This window comes from Nyctereutes procyonoides, unplaced genomic scaffold (assembly GCF_905146905.1).
Source record: "Nyctereutes procyonoides isolate TBG_1078 unplaced genomic scaffold, NYPRO_anot_genome, whole genome shotgun sequence".
Taxonomy (NCBI): domain Eukaryota; kingdom Metazoa; phylum Chordata; class Mammalia; order Carnivora; family Canidae; genus Nyctereutes; species Nyctereutes procyonoides.
In genome coordinates, this window is record NW_026575126.1 from 68,081,980 (window position 1) to 68,102,223 (window position 20,244).

General features: G+C 40.6%; 1 protein-coding gene across 1 annotated transcript in view; it reads left to right on the forward strand.

The window, feature by feature from the left end:
• ZNF789 (zinc finger protein 789) overlaps window positions 1–20,244 on the forward strand; it is a 38,933-nt gene that overhangs the window by 3,491 nt on the left and 15,198 nt on the right. The window contains exons 2-3 of the mRNA XM_055339546.1: window positions 4,491–5,659; window positions 8,301–8,306. Of these exons, the coding sequence (XP_055195521.1) occupies window positions 4,491–5,659; window positions 8,301–8,306 (1,175 nt within the window). The remainder of the gene's footprint in view (window positions 1–4,490; window positions 5,660–8,300; window positions 8,307–20,244) is intronic.

The following is a 20,244-nucleotide window of genomic DNA, read 5'->3' on the forward strand; positions in this document are numbered from 1 at the left end:
TTTTTTTTTTCTTTCAGCAATTTAAATGTGTCCCTTCATTGTCTTCTGGCTTACATAGTTTGTGACAAAGTTTGTGTAATTTTTATTTTTGTTCTTCTGTAGTGTTTCTTTTTCTATGGCTGTTTTTTTTTTTTAAGATTTTTTTTTTAAATTTACTTATTCATGAGCGACACACAGAGAGAGGCAGAGACACAGGCAGAGGGAGAAGCAGGCTCTATGCAGGGAGCCTGACGTGGGACTCAATCCCAGGTCTCCAGGATCACACCCTAGGCTGAAGGCAGGCGCTAAACTGCTGAGCCACCCGGGCTGCCCTGGCTGTTTTTTTTTTAAAGGTTTTATTTATTTATTCATAGAGACAGAGACAGAGACAGAGAGAGAGAGAGAGAGAGAGAGAGAGGCAGAGACACAGGCAGAGGGAGAAGCAGGCTCCATGCAGGGAGCCTGACGTGGGACTCGATCCCTGGTCTCCAGGATCACACCCCAGGCTACAGGCGGCGCTAAACCGCTGTGCCACGGGGGCTGCCCTCTATGGCTGTTTTTAAGATTTCCTCTTTATCTTGGTTTTCAACAGTTTGCATACAATGTATTTAGAGGTGTGTGTGTGTTTGGGGGGGGCGGTGTATGCACATGCATGTGCATGTTTCATTCCGCTTAGGGTTCTCTGAACTTCCTTGGATTTTTGGCTTGATGCCTTTCATTAGTTGTGGAATATTATCAGCCACTAACTCATCAAGTACTGTTTCTGCCCATTCTCTCTGTCTCTTCTCCTTCCAGGATTCCAATTACATGGATTTAGAGCATTAGATATTGTCCCGCAGCTCTCAGATGGTCTCTTCTGGTTGTTAGGTTTTTTACTCTTTTTTTGCTCTTTATGCTTTAGTTTGGGTAGTTTATTTTGACCTATTTGAAAGTTTACTGATTCTTAGCTTTGTTGACTTTACTGATGCATTCATCAAAGACATTAATCTCCATTACCAGTTTTTCATCTTTAGCATTTTCATTTGACTTTTATAGTTTATATCTCTTTGCTAACATTCCTCAACTGTTAAAGCATGTTGTCCTTCTTTTCCACTGGAGACTTTTATTTTTATTTTATTTTTATTTTTTATTTTTTTTAGATTTTATTTATTTATTCATGAGAGAGAGAGAGAGAGAGGCACAGACACAGGCAGAGGGAGAGGGAGAAGCAGGCTCCATGCAGGGATGCCCGACGTGGGACTCGATCCTGGGTCTCCAGGATCACACCCTAGGCTGAAGGCGGCGCTAAACCGCTAAGCCACCGGGGCTGCCCCCACTGGAGACTTTTATATATTAATCATAGTTACTTCAAGTTCCTTTATATCTGGGTAATCATTGAGTCTGGTTCCATTGATTATTCTATGGTTTATACAATCAGATTTGATTGGAGAAGGATGCATTGAGAAAGGATACAATTAGCTCCATTGGGTTAGGGGAGAGATGATGGTAACTGAATTGGGGTGGTAATAATGGGGAGAGGAAATACAGAATGAATGAGAGAGATTTGGGAAGTATAATCCATAAAACTTGGTGATTTATTTGTTTTGGTTGGTAGTGTAGAGGGAAAAGCTTAGTATGATTCTCAGTTTTCAGACTTTAAGCTAGGAAAGCTTTTTGGAGTTTTGTGAGGATTAGATGTATTCATATATTTAATTTTTTTTTAAATTTTTTTTTAAATTTTTATTTATTTATGATAGTCACAGAGGGAGAGAGAGAGAGAGGCGCAGAGACACAGGCAGAGGGAGAAGCAGGCTCCATGCACCGGGAGCCCGATGTGGGATTCGATCCTGGGTCTCCAGGATCGCGCCCTGGGCCAAAGGCAGGCGCCAAACCGCTGCTGCGCCACCCAGGGATCCCATATTTAATTTTTTAAAACAGTAGTTTATACATAATAAACACTAGATACTGATATTTCCTGATATTATTATATTTCATAGCATATATATGTATATATATATATATATATATATTTTAAGATTTTATTTATTTATTCATGAGAGACACAGAGAGAGAGGCAGAGAACAAGTTGAGGGAGAAGCAGGCTGCCATTGGGGAGCCCGATGTGGGACTTGATCCCAGGACTCCGGGATCATGACCTGAGCTGAAGGCACTCAGTCACTGAGCCACCCAGGCATCTCTAGTTCATAGCATATATTAAACTTTAGGTTACCATGAGATTTTCAACTTCTGAAAATTATGTCAGCATTAGGATATATTTTGATCAAATATTGGTATGTTTCTATAATGGGATAAAAGGATCTTAAGAAAGGCTTATTACAAAAAATAAAAAAGAAAAAAAGAAAAGAAAAGAAAGACTTATTATTCTCCAGATATGTTCACTGCTTGTATTATTTGCGTCCAGCTCAGTGCATATATCTATTTCTTTTTTTCTTCTTTTTAAAGATTGTGTTTATTTATTTGAGAGAGAGAGAGCATGAATGGAGGAGAGGGGCAAAGAGAGAGGGGAAGCAGATTCCCCACTGGACAGGGAGCCTGATGTGGGGCTCAATCCCAGGACCCTGAGATCATGACCTGAGCCAAAGGCAGACACTTAACTGACTGAGCCACCCAGGCACCCCCATACAACATCTATTTCATGCATATACTTTTTCTTTACCAGAACTATGATAGGCCCTGAGAAATATCAGTGAACCAAAGAAAATTACCTGCCCTCAGAAAAAGACCTTTTGGTGGTGGAGTTCATATTCTTATATTAGTGTCTTTTTATTAATAAGAATGATGGTGGTGAGGGATCCCTGGGTGGCGCAGCGGTTTGGCGCCTGCCTTTGGCCCAGGGCGCGATCCTGGAGACCCGGGATCGAATCCCACCTCGGGCTCCCGGTGCATGGAGCCTGCTTCTCCCTCTGCCTGTGTCTCTGCCTCTCTCTCTCTCTCTCTGTATGACTATCGTAAATAAAAAAAAAAAAAAAATAAAAGAATGATGGTGGTGACATATCATCGATGATGAAAGCTGGGAAATACACAGATGGAGGGATAAGATGAATTAAGGTATGGATATACTGAATTTGAGATTTCCAAGTGGATACATGTAGTTGGCTAGTTGGATATATAACTAAGTAAATAATTGGATTATATGGTGTAGGGGACAGAAGTAAATAGTTGGATATATGGATGTGGGATCAGAACTAAGCTGGAGATAAGAATTGGAAATCATTGATATATAGAAGGCAACTGCAACTAGTAAACAAATAAATCCCAGAGATTTAATACACAGTAGAGTCAACACAGATAACAATATTGTATTATAATCATCAAACTTGCTAACGACTAGATCTTAATTATTCCCATCACAAAATAGAAATAAAAAAATATAAATAATAATTATGTAATATAATTGAGGTGCTATCAATACATCAGCATCATATTACAGTATATAAACACATCAAACTAACATGTTGTGTACCTTAAACTTATACAGTGTTTTATGTCAAATATATTTCAATTTTCTAAAAGAAGCAACCATGGACTAGATGAAGTCTTTAATGGAGACAGTGTAGTGGAGGATGGGGAGGGGCAAAAAAGGAGAGCCTAGACTGTATACCAAGAAGCATCAACGTTTAAGAAGAAGAAACAGAAAAAGCTCTAAATAAATAGCAGGAGTAAAACCTGGACAGCTTAGAATCACAGAAGTTGAGAAAGAACATCTGCCAATTATATCTGAATAAAGTTGGGGGAAAGATGGGGGTGGGAATGTTGTTAGGAGGGATGCATGGTCACCACTGTCAAGTGCTGTTGAGAGGCCAATCTAAACAAGGAATGAAAAGAATCCACTGGATGGGATGCCTGGGTGGCTCAGTGGTTGAGTGTCTGCCTTTGGCTCAGGGCATGATCCTGAGTCCCGGGATTGAGTCCCACATCAGGCTCCCTGCATGGAGCCTGCTTCTCCCTCTGCCTATGTTTCTGCCTTTCTCTCTGTGTCTCCATGAATAAATAAAGTCTTTAAAAAAGAAAATTCTCTATCTCTCTCTCTGCCTCTCCACCGGATGACCCTGCTCTGTCTCTTTAAAAAAAAAAAAAAGGACCGATGGGAACTATTTAAAAAAGTCAAAAGTGGCTATTTCTGGGTGATTATTATAAGTAATTTTTTTGTCTTGTACTTTTTAAAAACTGCCCAATCTCAACTTGTGTTTTTATCTTTTCACCCTTCCTCAGATATTTTTTATTAACATTTATTCTTAGCCCCACTGCTTATCTTCCTTCCTGACTAGTCCACTGTTTTCCATTCTTTTAGGTGGAGCATCCTCATTGTTCTCTTACTGTGCCTTGTACTAGCCATTCTCTCATCTCTATTAGTCCCTGGAACCTCCTCTGACATTTCCAGGAGGCACTTTCTGAAAACATTCTAATAAACAAACTTAACAAGCATCATTTTTTTTTCCCTCTTGCCAACTCAGCAGTTTTTTTCTCTCACCCCAGAGCACACAAAGACTTGTACTTTTTATTGATTTCAGATTCCGAATCTATACCTGAAGCTAAAGAATCCTTTTCAAAGCAGGGACTTTATGAAGAAGAGTCACCTGAAAGAGAGCTGATCATGGAGAGACTTAAAAAGGATGAGTCCTGGGACTCCAGATTGATGGAAGCCTGGCAATGTGAAAGCACATTAGAAAGACAGCAAGGAAATCAGAAGAAAGATTTAAGGCAAGTCATAATTAAACGCAAGAAAAACTCTGTGGAGAATTGTAATCAAACTGGGGAAAGCTCAAACCCAATTAAACATCACAATGTTTACTCAGTGAAAAAGCCTTGGAAGTGCAATGAATGTGGGAAGTCCTTCAGTTACTACTCAGCCTTTATCCTACATCAGAGAATTCATACTGGAGAGAAACCTTATGTTTGTAAAGAGTGTGGAAAAGCCTTCAGCCGGAGCTCATCACTTATTCAGCATCAGAGAATCCACACTGGAGAGAAACCCTATGAGTGTAACGAGTGTGGGAAGGCCTTCAGTCATCGATCAGCCCTCATTCAACATCATATCATTCATACTGGAGAAAAGCCCTATGAGTGCAATGAATGTGGGAAGGCCTTCAACCAAAGCACATATCTAATTCAACATCACAGAATCCACACTGGAGAGAAACCCTATAAATGCAAGGAATGTGGAAAAGCTTTCAATGATACCTCATCCCTTATTAAACATCAGAGGGTTCATACTGGAGAAAAACCTTATGGATGTACAGAATGTGGGAAAGCCTTTAGTGACAGGTCAGGCCTCACTCAACATCAGAGAATTCATACAGGGGAAAAGCCCTATGAATGCAGTGAATGTGGGAAAGCTTTCAGCTACTGTTCAGCTCTTATTCAACATCAAGGAACCCATACTGGGGAGAAACCTTACAAATGTAACGAATGTGGGAAAGCCTTCAGTGATCGCTCAGCTCTTGTAAGACATCAGAGAATTCATACTGGTGAGAAACCTTACAAATGTAAAGAATGCAAGAAGGCCTTCAGCCAGAGCTCATCTCTTACAAAGCATCTGAGAACTCATACTGGAGAGAAACCATATAAATGCAATGATTGTGACAGAGCTTTCAGCCAGAGTTCATCTCTTATTCAACACCAGAAAACCCATACAGGAGAAAAACACTACAAATGTAAGAAATGTGAGAAAACCTTCAGGGTGCATTCAGCCTTTCATCAACATAAAGAAATTCATGATGAATAGAATGCGGTAAATTATTAAAATAATGATGTAGTCTCTGGGAACCCAGGTGGCTCGGTAGAGCATGCAACTCTTGATATGTGGGTTGTGAGTTCAAGCCTCATGTCAGGTATAGCGTTGACTTAAAAGAAAAAAGAAAAGAAAGGGTGAAAATTATGTATTCTCTCCTGATTGTTCATACCTGTTCTAATTACAAGGTATACTACAAAAACATATGAGGCTGTGTAATGCAAAAAGATAGCTCTCTTCCTTGAAAGGTTATTAGGTATGGGAAGAGGACAAGAGGTACAGTAACAAACCCCAGAAAGCTGAAGCAGTGAAGAGAAATCCTAGAGAAACACAAGAGAAAGTCTGGTTTAGTCAGAGGCTGTTTGCCTTAGGAGCTAAGCATCTGATATCAGTAGAAAAACTAATCACACGGGATGCCTGGGTGGCTCAGCGGTTGAGAACCTGCCTTTGGCCCAGGGCGTGATCCTGGTGTCCCAAGATCGAGTCCCACATCGGGCTCCCTGCATGGAGGCTGCTTTTCCCTCTGCCTGTGTCTCTGCCTCTATCTGTGTCTCTCATGAATAAATAAATAAATAAAATATTAAAAGAAAAAAATTAATCAGAGGAGGAGATTGAACAGTACTCGAGGCTAAGGCTCTCTATTTTTTAAAAAAAATATTTATTCATGAGAGAGAGAGAGAGAGAGAGAGAGAGAGAGGCAGAGACACAGGCAGAGGGAGAAGCAGGCTCCATGCAGGGAACCTGATGTGGGACTTTGTGCTAAACTGCTGAGCCACCTGGGCTGCCGGAGGCTAATTGCTCTGTAAATAGTAGTTTCAACCTGAAGCCAAGTGGGGAGGATCAGGATCCTAAAAAGGAAAATCACCAGGAAGTTTCTCTAGGGAAATAAAGAGAAAAAAATTCTAAGCATAGGAAATCCTCCTTTTCTCTGTCCCTACACACCACTTGTTCACTTGCAAACGTTTACACTGGAGTTTATTAACACTGGATGTACACAGAAATCTGAGAAGCTTTGAAAAAAAGTACCTGGGTCCCAGCACCAGAGATTCAGATTAAATGTGGACTAGGGTGCAGCCTCGACATCAGGAATTTAAAAATTCCTCAGGTTCCAATATGCAGCCAAAATTAGGAACCACTAATTTAGGCTCTTTCTGCACAAGGATCAACTCAATAAAGTAGGAGCACTACAGGCAATTGAAAGGATAATAATAATCTACCTCAGCTCTCAGGAGCTCTTGGTGTCCTTGTTTCTGTCTTTTCTTTCTCCTTCTAATTATATAATGTCATCTTTTCTTTTACCTGACTTAGGATCCTTTTGTTTGGACCTTTTAAAATTTTTTTCTGACTTGCTGTGAATTGTGCTGATACTAACTTCTGTTAGTATCTGCTCTGGCCATCACCCTTGCTAATGTGCTCCTTTAAGCTCGGTTACAGCTTCCTCAACCACTTCTGCTTATGAGGATAATATATTGTGTTTGCTACCCATGGCCCAAAGGTGGCAAATATTAATCATAAGAAACAAGAGGAAGACCAGAAATCAGGAGTGGAGACAGAGTGACTGGGAGGGAACATCAAAGAGTTAAACTTTTGACTCCAATTGTATAGTTGCTATCTCACAATTTCCTGAAATTAGAATATAATTTAGTTGTGTGTACTAATTAATACTGAATTTGAAGGGATGTAAGTGGAAGAAAGGTAAATAAAAAGTGTTTCTACATTGAATATGACAAAGAGGGGTGGGTGCCTGGATGGCTCAGTTGGTTAATCATCTACCTTCGACTCAGGACATGATCTCTGAGTCCTGCGATAGAACCCTGAGTAGGGCTTCTTGCTCACTGAGGAGTCTTGCTTCTCTCATTCTCTCCCTCTGCCCCCCTCCCCTACTTGTTCTCTGTCAAATAAGTAAAATCTTAAAAAAAAAAAAAAGTAATATGACAAAGAATAATAATGCTAAGGAAATGATGAGAAATTATAGATGATATTATAATCCCTATAGAATATCCATTAAAAAATAATGCAAGTAGAGGAATTAAATTACATGTTAAAAAATGTTTAACTCAAAAGAAAGGAAAGGAAGAAAAGACACAGGACAAATCAAACAGGTAGCAAAATGGTAGAATTAAGTTCAACCATATCAATAATTACATTAAATGTAAAAGAGACACTCCAAATAAAACTATGAGACTGAATAAAGAAGCATGACCCAACTATATGTAAAAGACTCATACTTTAAATACAGAAACACAGGTTGAAAGTTCAAAAGATAGATTCATAGTGAAAACACTAATTATGAAAAAGCTGTAGTGGATATATTAATATCAGATAAAATAGAATTCAAGAACAGGGGTGTCATAGATACATAAGGACATTCTATAATGATAAAATGTTCAATTCATCAAGATTAGGAATTCTTATAATCTAGTTGCGAGCTGCATTCTAGTAACACATGTTTCTCAGAGTAAAGTATAGCGCACTGACCTTATGCTTTCACACATACTTTTGAGATAGCTTCTAACTTCCTTACATTAGATGCTAGTTGCATGATCTCAGAGGTTGTGAGATTGAGCCCTGTGTCAGGCACTGTGCTCAGCAGGGAGTCTGCTTGAGGATTCTCTCCCTCTGCCCCTCCCCCCACTAATGTGTGCTTGCACGCTCTATCTAAAATAAGTGGATGGGGGCACCTGGGTGGCTTAGTGGTTGAGCATCTGCCTTTGGCTCAGGTTGTGATCCTGGGGTCCTGGGATTGAGTCCCACATCTGGCTCCCTGCAGGAGCCTGCTTCTTTATCTGCCTATGTCTCTGCCTCTCTTTCATGAATAAATAAATAAAATCTGTGTTTCTTTTGAATAAATAAATCTTAAAATGATGAATCTTTTAAGAAATGAAATTTTAATGTTCCACTCTTAGAAGTTGATAGAACATCTAGACAGAAGATATTAAAGATCCAGAAAAGCTGAACCACGCTGCCTACCATCTTGAGCTGATGGGGGGCATAGAATACTTTATAGAATGCACATGGAACACAACAATTTTCAGAGTGTGTATCCCTTCAAGGGCACATGGAATGTTCACCAAGTTAGGTTATACACTGGGCCTTAAGGCAATGCTCAGTATATTCAAAGAGAATATTCTCTAGTACATTTAACGACAGTAGAGATCAATAAAATAAGGTAGGAAATCCCCAAATATTTGGAAATTAAATGCCATACCTCTAATTAACCCAAGTCAAAAATTTTAAAGGAATATGGGTTGAAATAATATACTCTTTGCAACAGAATTGATCTAGATACCATTAACAGGTAATGAGGGAAAAAGCCTCAACTTCCTTAGAAACTAAGAAAAACACCATTAAATAACCAAAGAGAAAAGAAAAATTGAAAAACATTTTTGACTGAATAATAATGAAGATGCAATATATCCAAACTTGTGGGATACAACTAAAGCAATGTATAGAGAGAGATCTCATGCATTACACTACCTAAAATTAGAAAAGGTCAAAAATCCATCATACCAATTTCTATTGAAAGCCTAAAGGTGGAAGCAAATTAAAGTAGAAGGAAATATAAAGAGCAGAAAAATTTAATTACAAAACAGATACACAATAGAAAGCATCAACAAAGGCAAAGGTTGGTACTTTGTGGCTACTTTTTACAAAACAAAACAAAACTGGAAGAACACACAAGAAAATTACATGTGGAAGTTGGAGGGAATGAAGTGAATGGAGTAGGACAGAGTGCCAACCTTCACTGTATTTTGTTTTGACATCTGAGCCTCTCAAAAAAAAATTATTTTAGAGAGAGAGAGAGAGATGGAGCAGAAGGTGAGGGAGAAGTAAAAAATCTCAAGCAGACTCCACACAGAGTGCAAAGCTGATGCAGGGCTTGATCCCAGGACCCCAAGATCATGACCTAAACCAAAACCAAAGGTCAGATGTTCAACTGACTGAGCCACCCAGGTGCCCTTCAAAAATTTTTAATACCGGAAACCCTGGGTGGTGCAGCAGTTTAGTGCCTGCCTTTGGCCCAGGGCACAATCCTGGAGACCCGGGATCGAATCCCACGTCGGGCTCCCAGTGCATGGAGCCTGCTTCTCCCTCTGCCTATGTCTCTGCCTCTCTTTCTCTCTCTGTGTGACTATCATAAATAAATAAAAATTAAAAAAAAATTTTAATACCCTTCCAGGGCTATTCCAAGCCATATTGGGTCCTGAGGCAAAAAAAAAAAAAAAAAAGCCATATTGGGTCCTGAGGCAAAAAGAAAGTGTATATGTGCCCCTATATACACTTGTCAAAATATCTTCCCATGTTTTGAACCAGATTAGAAAGTTAATAAAAGCTACATATATATATATATATAAATATATATAAATTTATTTATTTATTTATTTATTTATTTATTTATTTATTTATTTATTTATTTATTTATTTATTTAATGACTATGACACCTGGCTGGCTCAGTCAGTGGAGCATGTGACTATTGATTTCTGGATTGGACGTTCAAGCCTGTTGGGTGTAGAGTTTGCCTAAAAAAATAAATAAAAATGAAAAAAAAAAAGACTACACATAGTCCAAAGCACACCACTGTCAACCTGTACAAAGCAGGATGTGATGACTTCATGGCTCAGGAACCATGAGTTAATTGGAAATAACTTCCCAGTGCACAATAGCCCTGGGTCATAAAATGAGCAAATAACAGCTTGTCTTATTTAAAATTTCGATATTTTGTTTTTCATGATTTTTTTGCATTAATTTAAAAAAATTATTTATTTGAGGGGAAGAGGGGCAGAGAGAGTTCCATGCCCACTCTGCGTGGAGCCCAACAGGGGGCTTTGACCCACAATGCTGACATCATAACCTGAGCCAAAACTAAGAGACTGTGACTCAACAGAGTGCACCACCCTGGTGCCCCTTTTAAAAAGATTTTTAAAGTAATCTCTACACCTAACATGGGGCCCATTCTCACACCCTGAGATCAAGAATCACATGCTCTCCTGATTGAGCCAGTCAGGCACCCGTTCATTAATTTTGATTTAGAAAATATTGTATTAAAACATTATTTCTCTTGATTACTGAATTTTTTGTGCTCTCTTAAGTTCTGCACCCAAGGTGAATGTCTCACTTGCCTGCACCTAAATCCCTGCCCTGAACACATTATATGGGATCATCTGAAGGTGGGAGAGCTAGAATGGAGAAGATTCAGTGGTTTTCATCATGTCCAAGGAAACCAAAGACTTTGTGGACATATTTATTTAAAAATTCATTAAAAGACTGTAAAGTTATTGGTAGATTTTAGGAAATTCTAAAACTTCACTTTCACTTTTTAAACTTGGAATCACAGCCTGGAGTGACTGGCCAATTTGGGTCTTCGTCTTTGTGACAGAGGAAACCATTTGCTACCCAATCTCACTCCAGGATTTTCCATTTGGGGGTCTGGAAGCTACATCTCAGGGGCCCTCCAAGGAACCATATATGTCCTGACAAGGCCCCAAAACCCAATATCCAACTACAGATGCCAAGCTTATCTTCCTCTCCCTGCTTGGATTGGGGATTTCATGTGGTGCTATCTATGCCCATGGCAAGATTTCTGGGACTGTATAAATTTTCCCATGTGAGTGATTTGAACACTCATTTTCTTTTTATTTTATTTTATTTATTTATGATAGTCACAGAGAGAGAAAGAGAGGCAGAGACACAGGCAGAGGGAGAAGCAGGCTCCATGCACTGGGAGCCCGACGTGGGAATCGATCCTGGGTCTCCAGGATCGTGCCCTGGGCCAAAGGCAGGCGCTAAACCGCTGCTCCACCCAGGGATCCCTGAACACTCATTTTCATTTTATCACCTCTTACCTACCAACTTGACCAACTTGCAGTTTCAACCCAAAGTCAGTACAGTCCGCACTCAAAACGTAAACCAGCCTACAGGCATTCCTCCCAATTCAGCAAACATTTTCCTGTGACCCACTTTTGTCATCTGTATGATGAGGAAAAGAAGATCACCTACTTCACAGGATTGTTATGTGGAATCTATAAATTAATTCATGTAAAGCACACGAAGAAATCCTCCATAAATGCAAGATATTATCTATTAGTTTTGGTCACTAAATAAACTTTTAATAAAAATACATGAGTGATTTTAAGGGAGTGCCACCATTGGCAAAGAAATAAAATGCTTCATTCAGATAACCAGACAAGTGATTGTATAGTATGATATACTATACATTATTGCATATATTTCACATGTATACATATTTGCTGTGTACAAGTGTTCATACGAAAATCATGTATATTGTGTTTTTTGGATAAGGTCAAGGATTTTACAGGAATCTTAAAAATTTTTTAAAAAGGAATAATTCTGAAGTCATTTGACTTATCTTACCATCTAATTTCAGAACCTACCCTCCACCTCTATTTTTTCACAATAAATAGAATATTTGGGGAATAATAAGATAACTGTTTTGGCTGGATAATGACACAAAAGCATTATTTGTATTGAGAGGATCCTGAACATTAGGATAAGAAATAGGGACTTTATTTTGAGGCCTTAGTTATTTAATAATTTTTCCCTAAGTAGTGGGATGACAATGGTGAAATATCATACAGTAGAACACCTGTTGCCCAGAATTTCTAGGGACATACCTATTCCAAATCTGCAAAGGCATAATCATAATTGTTTCGGCTTCAACATCTTCTGGGTGCACTTTTTGGCTTTTCTTCCCAATATATGAATTAAGGGTACAATATTGCAATTCACCATCTCGAAATGGTTGTAACTTGCTGAAAAAATAAAATCGCCCCAACAATCAGAATATATGCATTACTGAGCAAGCCAGCTATAAGGTTATTACAATTGTTCATTGTGATATATACCATCTTGTCCATGTCAGGTGGACAGAGCCATGTGACATCAACTGTTGGTCACATTCCACTTTCAGATTTACCATCTCCTTGCTCCATATGCCATGGGAAATCTTTATTAAATTATTTTGATCATATGATATTCTTTAATGGGTGATTATCAAGAAAATCCTTTTATTTTTTAAATTACGTTTATTAATTTAAGTTATCTCTACACCCAATGTAGAGCTCGAACTCATAACCTCAAGATGAAGAGTTCCATGCCCCTCTGAGCCAGCTAGATGACCTGAAAAAAATCCTTTTAGAAATATACTTTTATTTGGCTACTTTCTGTATTTAAATTGCCACATTCAAAGTAAATAAATCTGTATTTTTTTTTTTTTTTAGTAGGATCCATGTCTAGCATGGAGCCCAACATGGGGCTTGAACTCACAATCCTGAGATCAAGATCTGAGCTGAGTGCAGCTCAGGTGGTTCGGCGGTTTAGTGCCACCTTCAGCCCAGGGTGTGATCCTGGAGACCCCGGATCAGGTCCGTGTTGGGCTCCCTGTATGGAGCCTGCTTCTCCCTCTGCCTGTGTCTCTGCCTCTCTCTCTGTGTGTGTCTCTCATGAATAAATAAAGTCTTAAAAAAATATCTAAGCTGAGATCAAGAGTTAGATGCTTAACTGACTGAGCCACTCAGGTGCCCCTAATTCTTTTGTATTCTTGATAGTCCAGGGATGGACTGACCAATTTACAGAGAAATGGCTGTTTAAGAAAAAAACAGCACTTGTGAAATGAATGAAATCGCTCCAAGCAGCTAATGTAGCTATGCACTGAAAGTCATCTGTTGTTTGGAATCAATAGATTTTGCATTGTTTCTACTACACTATAACAATGCCTCTTCCCCTTGACAATCCAACATGTAGCTAATGTGGTTCCACATCCCTCAGGTCCCATCCCTTCCTCCCACAGACCTGCCTGAGAGGTAAGTGGTGGTCGTAATCAGAGGTGGAGAGGGCTGTTCTGGTTTCTCAAAGATCTAAAGGGGGGGGGTGCATGGAAGGCAGATGAAGTGAGTGTGTTGTTGGGGTTGGGCCACTTCACACCATGTTCTAATTTTTACCAAAAGAAAGTTCACTTAGAAAACAATAATGATTTAACAAGTTATCAACTTTTTGACTATTTTTATAAACTTATGTGGAGCTGTGTTTGCCTAGGCCCTTTTACTTGTGCCAGTTTTACATTATTATGTTGTCAATTAATAAATGTGTTTCTAAATAATAAATGAAGCTTTAATCAAACATTCAAATATTTTTTTTTAATATTTTATTTATTTATGCATGAGAGACATATATAGAGAGAGGCAGAGACACAGGCAGAGGGAGAAGCAGGCTCCATGCACCGGAAGCCCGACGTGGGATTCGATCCCGGGTCTCCAGGACCACGCCCTGGGCCAAAGGCAGGCGCCAAACCGCTGCGCCACCCAGGGATCCCAAACATTCAAATATTTTGCATGAAATCTAATTCAAATCATATTTTGACTGGTTTAAATTTAACTGTAATTTGAGGCTACCCTTGCCTTTGTGCCATCTCCAAATCTATTACACTCTTTAACCAAGACTTAGCTGTATTTAAAAGATTAATGTGGCACCAGGATTTAGGGTAAAATATGTGAGTGAAAAAGAAGCAGCAAGCAGATAAAGAAGCAACTGTAATACATCAGGAACAACTTAAACCAAAATTACTACAGTAACACAGTTGGGGCAACAGAAAGAGGGAAAAAGTATGAAAGAAATTATACATGAATTATTAGCAGAACTTGTGAAATTTATGGAAGCTTAAAGATATGAGATTCAGGGACACCTGGATGGCTCCAAGGTTGGGTGCCTTTCTTCGGCTCAGGGCGTGGTCCTGGAGTCCCAGGATCAAGTCCTGCATTGGGCTCCCCCCAGGGAGCCTGCTTCTCCCTCTGGCTGTGTCTCTGCCTCTCTTTCTCTATGTCTCTCATGAATAAATAAATCAAATCTTTCAAAAAAAGAGATACAAGATTCAAAATAACCTTGATGTTCTAAGCTTAGGTACACAAGGTACCACTGAAGCAAATAGGGAAGTTAGGTTAGGATGTCAACTTTTTTTTAAAGATTTTATTTATTTATTCACAAGAGACACACAGAGAGGCACAGGCACAGGCAGAGGGAGAAGCAGGCTCCCTGTGGGGAGCCCGATGCAGGATTCAATCCCAGGACTCTAGGATTATGCCCTGAGCCAAAGGGCAGATGCTCAACCACTGAGCCACCCATGTGCCCCAGGATGTCAACTTTGAATAAACAGACAAATAAATGGAAAGTCTGACAAGCGTTGTGGGATAGAGAGAATGGAATCTGTGTTCCTACAATAAAGCAGGAAATGAAATGGTTAACTTGGAATACCACTACTGCAAGTCAAACTCTCCTATTTGGTGGTTGTCTTTAGATTCCAAGGAAAGTTCAACCCCCAATTCTAACTTAGAAACCTATTATATTTCTTTTTAAAGTTTTTATTCATTTATTCATGAGAGACAGGGAGGCAGAGGCAGAGGGAGAGGCAGGCTCCCCACAAAGCAGGGATCCTGATGTAGGACTCTTGTCTTAGGACCCTGGGATCATGACCTGAGCTGAAGGCAGATACTTAACTGACTGAGCCACCCAGGTGCCCGACACCTATTATATTTCTATCAACTAAATCCATTTGCATCCTAAGAGACTTCTGAGTGTACTGCATAAAGCAGAGGTCCTCACATTTTAGCAGACATATGGATCACCTATAGTGTTTGAAAAAATTCACTCTCCTGGGCTTCTCCTCCAGAGATTCTGATCCAGATTTGGCTTGGGACTGGATTCTGATCCAGATTTGGCTTGGGACTGGTGGATCTGCATTGTAATACGTATCTCAGATACGTGATGCAGATGACTGACCACAACAGGTAAAACACTATTGAAAAGTTTACAAATGTGTGAACACAAAAGGAAAGAAATAATTTTCCAATGAAAAACCATCTCATTTCTGAAGACCATTTGCATAGAGAAGCTAAGATTCTAAAGCTCTATTTCCATCAGTCCTTAGAGTTCTTAGGCTCTATCTTCTAAACTGTCTGTCCCTTAGTGTCAGAAATATGTTTGCCTAGGGGATCCCTGGGTGGCTTAGCAGTTTAGCGCCTGCCTTCTGCCCAGGACGTGGTCCTGGAGTTCGGGGATCAAGTCCCGCATCAGACTGCCTGCATGGGGCCTGATTCTCCCTCTGCTTGTGTCTCTGGCTCTCTCTCTCTTTCTCTGTGTGTGTGTGTGTGTGTGTGTGTGTGTGTGTCTCATGAATAAATAAAATCTTAAAAAAAATATGTTTGCCTTTAATCTTGGGAATTAAACTCTAAGAGATGTGCTCTAGTTGAACCTAGATTACACTATCCCCTCCTCTGAGAAGTTTAGGGAGAAATTATTTCCAAGGGCTGAGAATTGCCCTACCTTTATTTAGAGAGTAAGTAAACTGGAGAAAACAATTTACATATACAGCACAATTTGTTTTTTTAAAACCATTTTGTTTTTTTTAAAGATTTTATTTATTTATTTATTCATTCAGAGAGAGCGAAGAGAGAGGCAGAGACACAGGCAGAGGGAGAAGCAGGCTCCACGCAGGAAGCCCGCCCGATGTGGGACTCCATCCTGGGTCTCCAGGATCACACCCCGGGCTGCAGGTGGCGCTAAACCGCTGCACCACCGGCGCTGCCCCTGTAAAGAATTCCTAATTATCACTCCCACCTCCAAGTCCTGGGAGAACATAGAATACAACAAAGTACTGCTAAGGGCATCAACTTCAAAGGTCATTGTGAGGTTTCTTAACAGCATGAGTTTTTACCATCTATGTGAGACTCCCAGTAAGTGATATAAAGCGGGGGGGAGATATGGATTAGAAATAATGTCCAAGGGATCCCTGGGTGGCGCAGCGGTTTGGCGCCTGCCTTTGGCCCAGGGTGCGATCCTGGAGACCTGGGAAATCCCATGTCGGGCTTCCGGTGCATGGAGCCTGCTTCTCCTTCTGCTTATGTCTCTGCCTCTCTCTCTCTCTGTGTGAGTATCATAAATAAATAAAAATTAAAAAAATTAATGTCCAAGAAAATAAAGTTAACATGTCCCAGATCATCAGCATATTTAGATCTAAAATCATAATTCTGGGCTTCTCAGAATTCCTTAATCAAAAGCATCCTCTCAGGTACAAAGACAACATTAAGACATTTGGGGAAGAGAATTTTGGAAGTAAGTGGCCTGGTCAAGACTAATTATCATGGACACTGGAGAAGCCAAATTTTGTACAAAAACGGAGCACCTATAAGGACAGTTCATGAGTGTTTTGATATAGACTTAACAGTACTTATGCTATCTACAGCATTGCCCACATTCTTTAAGACCTGAGTTCTTGGGATAATGGAAGTAGCGCCTCCAAAAATGGGGCATATGCAAAAAAAAAGGGGAAGCATGTGCACAGGACAGAACCATCCAACCCTGGCAAGTGAGAAACTAAATGGTCAGGCTTCCAAGAGGTTACTCAATATTAGGAAAAGGCATCTATTTTCCTTCCAGCATGCCTGTTGGCTGCTGCTCTTACCCCCTGGTTTGAAAGAGTATGATTATAGAATTGTAATAGCAAAATTAACCCAAATCCTCACAAGATTGTAGTAAGTAAGCCAGTTCCCTCTTCTGGTCTGTCAAGTTCAACAATACAGCACTCCTGAATGGATAGGAGGCAGTAAATAGTCTTCCCTGCCAGGTACTTGCTTGATGGTGCCTGAGATGAACGGGGGTGAAACTACAAGAATAATCCCATCATCCAGGACCAAGAGGTCCTCTTATTGGATGGAAATATACATGAATCAGCTTTCAATCTCCTGTAGAGAACAAGTTAAGGGTACATGAAATAGCTTGGCCTTTAGAGAATGCAGGCTTTGGGAAAATTGCTCCTCCGAGAAGCACATGCCAAGATGGGATGAAACATGCAAGCATTTTATCAGGAGACATGCCTGTGAGAAAGGAAATAGAGGGAGTGTCTTAAAGCTGTGGAGAGCCCAAGATGAAAGACATCCCTGTGTGAAGGAGAAGGGAGAGAAGGCCAGTGGAAGCATTATGCTGCCCTGCAGGTTAAGGAAAATTCAGTCAAGTCCTCAGGGAACCTTGAGCCAATGTTAGCTGACAAACAGTCCCAGACCTTCCAGGGATGGCTTGCCTTAGTGTCCACCTGCACTTAGTCAGTCAATGCCCAGAAGCAGTACCTATAAGGCATGTGGTGAGGCAGTTAGGGCCTCTGGCCAATTGTTCCTGTAGCAAAGGTCCTAAAGCACATCCCCATGGCCACTACATGAGGCTTATGAGAATTTCCCAATGGAGACTTAAGAGTATTAATTTGTGAAGTCCCTGGCTGGCTCAGTCGGTAGAGTGTGCAACTCTTGATCTCAGGGTCATGAGTTTGAGCCCCATGTTGGGTGTAGAGATGACTTAAAATAAGTAAATAAACTTTTAAAAAAGAGTCTTAATTTGTAAAAATATAACAACAGAGTGTGGAAAGATAAACAGGACAAACGACTACCAATTTAGGTAAGGCCATAGCCTCTGGCCCATATTGGATTTTCATTGCTAAGAAAACTTCATGGTATAGAAATATTGACCTGTCTTATGCAGTTATAGAGGATATTCCTCAAATAATGTGTTTTCCTTATTAACACACTGCAAGTTGGCACAACTGTGTTTTGGATCCAGGTATGTTTTCAGTGTGACTGATTTCATATGTTTAAGAGAAAGCAGACAAAGTAGAATCTCCATTTAACCCAGTTAAACTCCGTTCTTGCTCTCTAAATCCAAAGACTGATGGCTGGGGGATTACCAATGGTAATACGGAGGGACATATTCTTGCCCTCTTGGCCCTTAGTAGCAAGTGACACACTAATTCTGCAGACCAGGAATCCAGGCTACCCCAGAGTCTGCTGATGGTTCTGCTCTCCATAGTGGGAAGTCCAGAAGCAGGAACACATGGATTCCCACCAGTCTGCTAGTTGCACAACTAGCAGACTGACCACAGAGGTATATGCATGGTGGTCCTCAAAAAGAGGACTACAGTACAGGAGAAAGAGTATTGACCTCTGGGTCTACTCACACAAACTTAGCTCCAAAACACATAAGGGAATCTGCTAAACTCCAATCCCCATCCCACCTCCAACCTGCAAGTGACCATGATTTACAACTTGTCCTGTACAATGCATCTGAAGGGAAAGGAGGATCAGAGTCTTGGTACTGCCAGAAAAATCTCTTCTGCAGCAGCAGGTTATAGGATCAGGAGCTACCATGATGTTTATGATACTTGGTGTGCTGGCACACACCTCGAGTGGCAGTACTATGAGCTGCACTCTGAATGCCTGGGGCTGAAGGCCACTGTGGGGAATGGTGTCAAGCCTGGGGCTGGAAACTCCATTGGACATGGACTCCCAAGTCTATCCCCAGCCACTTCGGACCTAAAAACATACCAGTGCGCACCAGAGGTTGGGGTCCTAGAGGGCATGATCAAAACTCTGTAAATCCTCTCAGAACTGGAAAGCAGACAGATACTAGCTCCAATAGTACAGGGTCCAGAAGGAAACATGGCACACTGAGGCTGATGTTTGAGAATGGCTTTAGCGGTAAGGATAAGCCAAACTGTCTAGTGGTTCAGGAAGTAAATTTCTGAGAAATCCTATGGAAAATCGCTGGGGGTTGAAGACTGGAATAGGCAGCAGCTCATGGTTGACTTGGGACATGTGCTGCATGGGTTTGATACATGTGGAGCCAACGAGGGATCAAAGGGACAGAGCCTGTGGCTAAGACCAAAGTAGTTAGTAGTTAAGAGTGAAACTGAGGGGCATGCCTGGCTGGCTCCATTGTTAGAGCATGTGACTCTTGATCTCAGGGTTGTGAGTTCGAGCCCTGCATTGGGTGTGGAGCCTACTTTTACAAAAGAATAAAACTGAAATGCCAGGGCAAAGATGTCAGCATAAGGCTGAACACAGGTGACTCATAACTGAAACCTGGAGAGAGAGAGATTAAGAGTAGAGTCTGGAGGCACCTGGCTGGCTCAGTTGGAGGAGCACATGACTCTTAATCTCGGGGTTGTGAGTTCAAGCCCCACATTGTGTGTAGAGATTACTTTTTTTTTTCTTATGGAAAGCTGTTTATTGTAAAATAATTTACAAACATCTTGCTGTCTTTAGTAGTTTAAACAACGGACCAACAATTTCTTCTGATGAGGACAGCAGTAAGCTAAAAATAAATTCAGTGGCTGTATTTTCCTTCTTTACCTCTTATCTGAGGATGAAACTTTTCATTAATCCAGAGCTGCTGCACCAGAGATGATTTCAATCAACTCTTTCATGATGACAGCCTGGCGGGTGCGAACGTCAAAGTCAGTTTGTCAATCATCTCAGAGTGTTCTTGCTGGGCAGCCCGGCTGGCCCAGCGGTTTAGCACCGCCTTCAGCCCAGGGCCTGATCCTGGAGACCCGGGATCGAGTCGCACGTCGGGCTCCCTGCATGGAGCCTGCTTCTCTCTCTGCCTGTGTCTCTGCCTCTCTCTCTCTCTCTCTCTCTCTGTTTCTCATGAATAAATAAAATCTTTAAAAAAAAAGAAGAAGCGTTCTGCTAGCATTGTC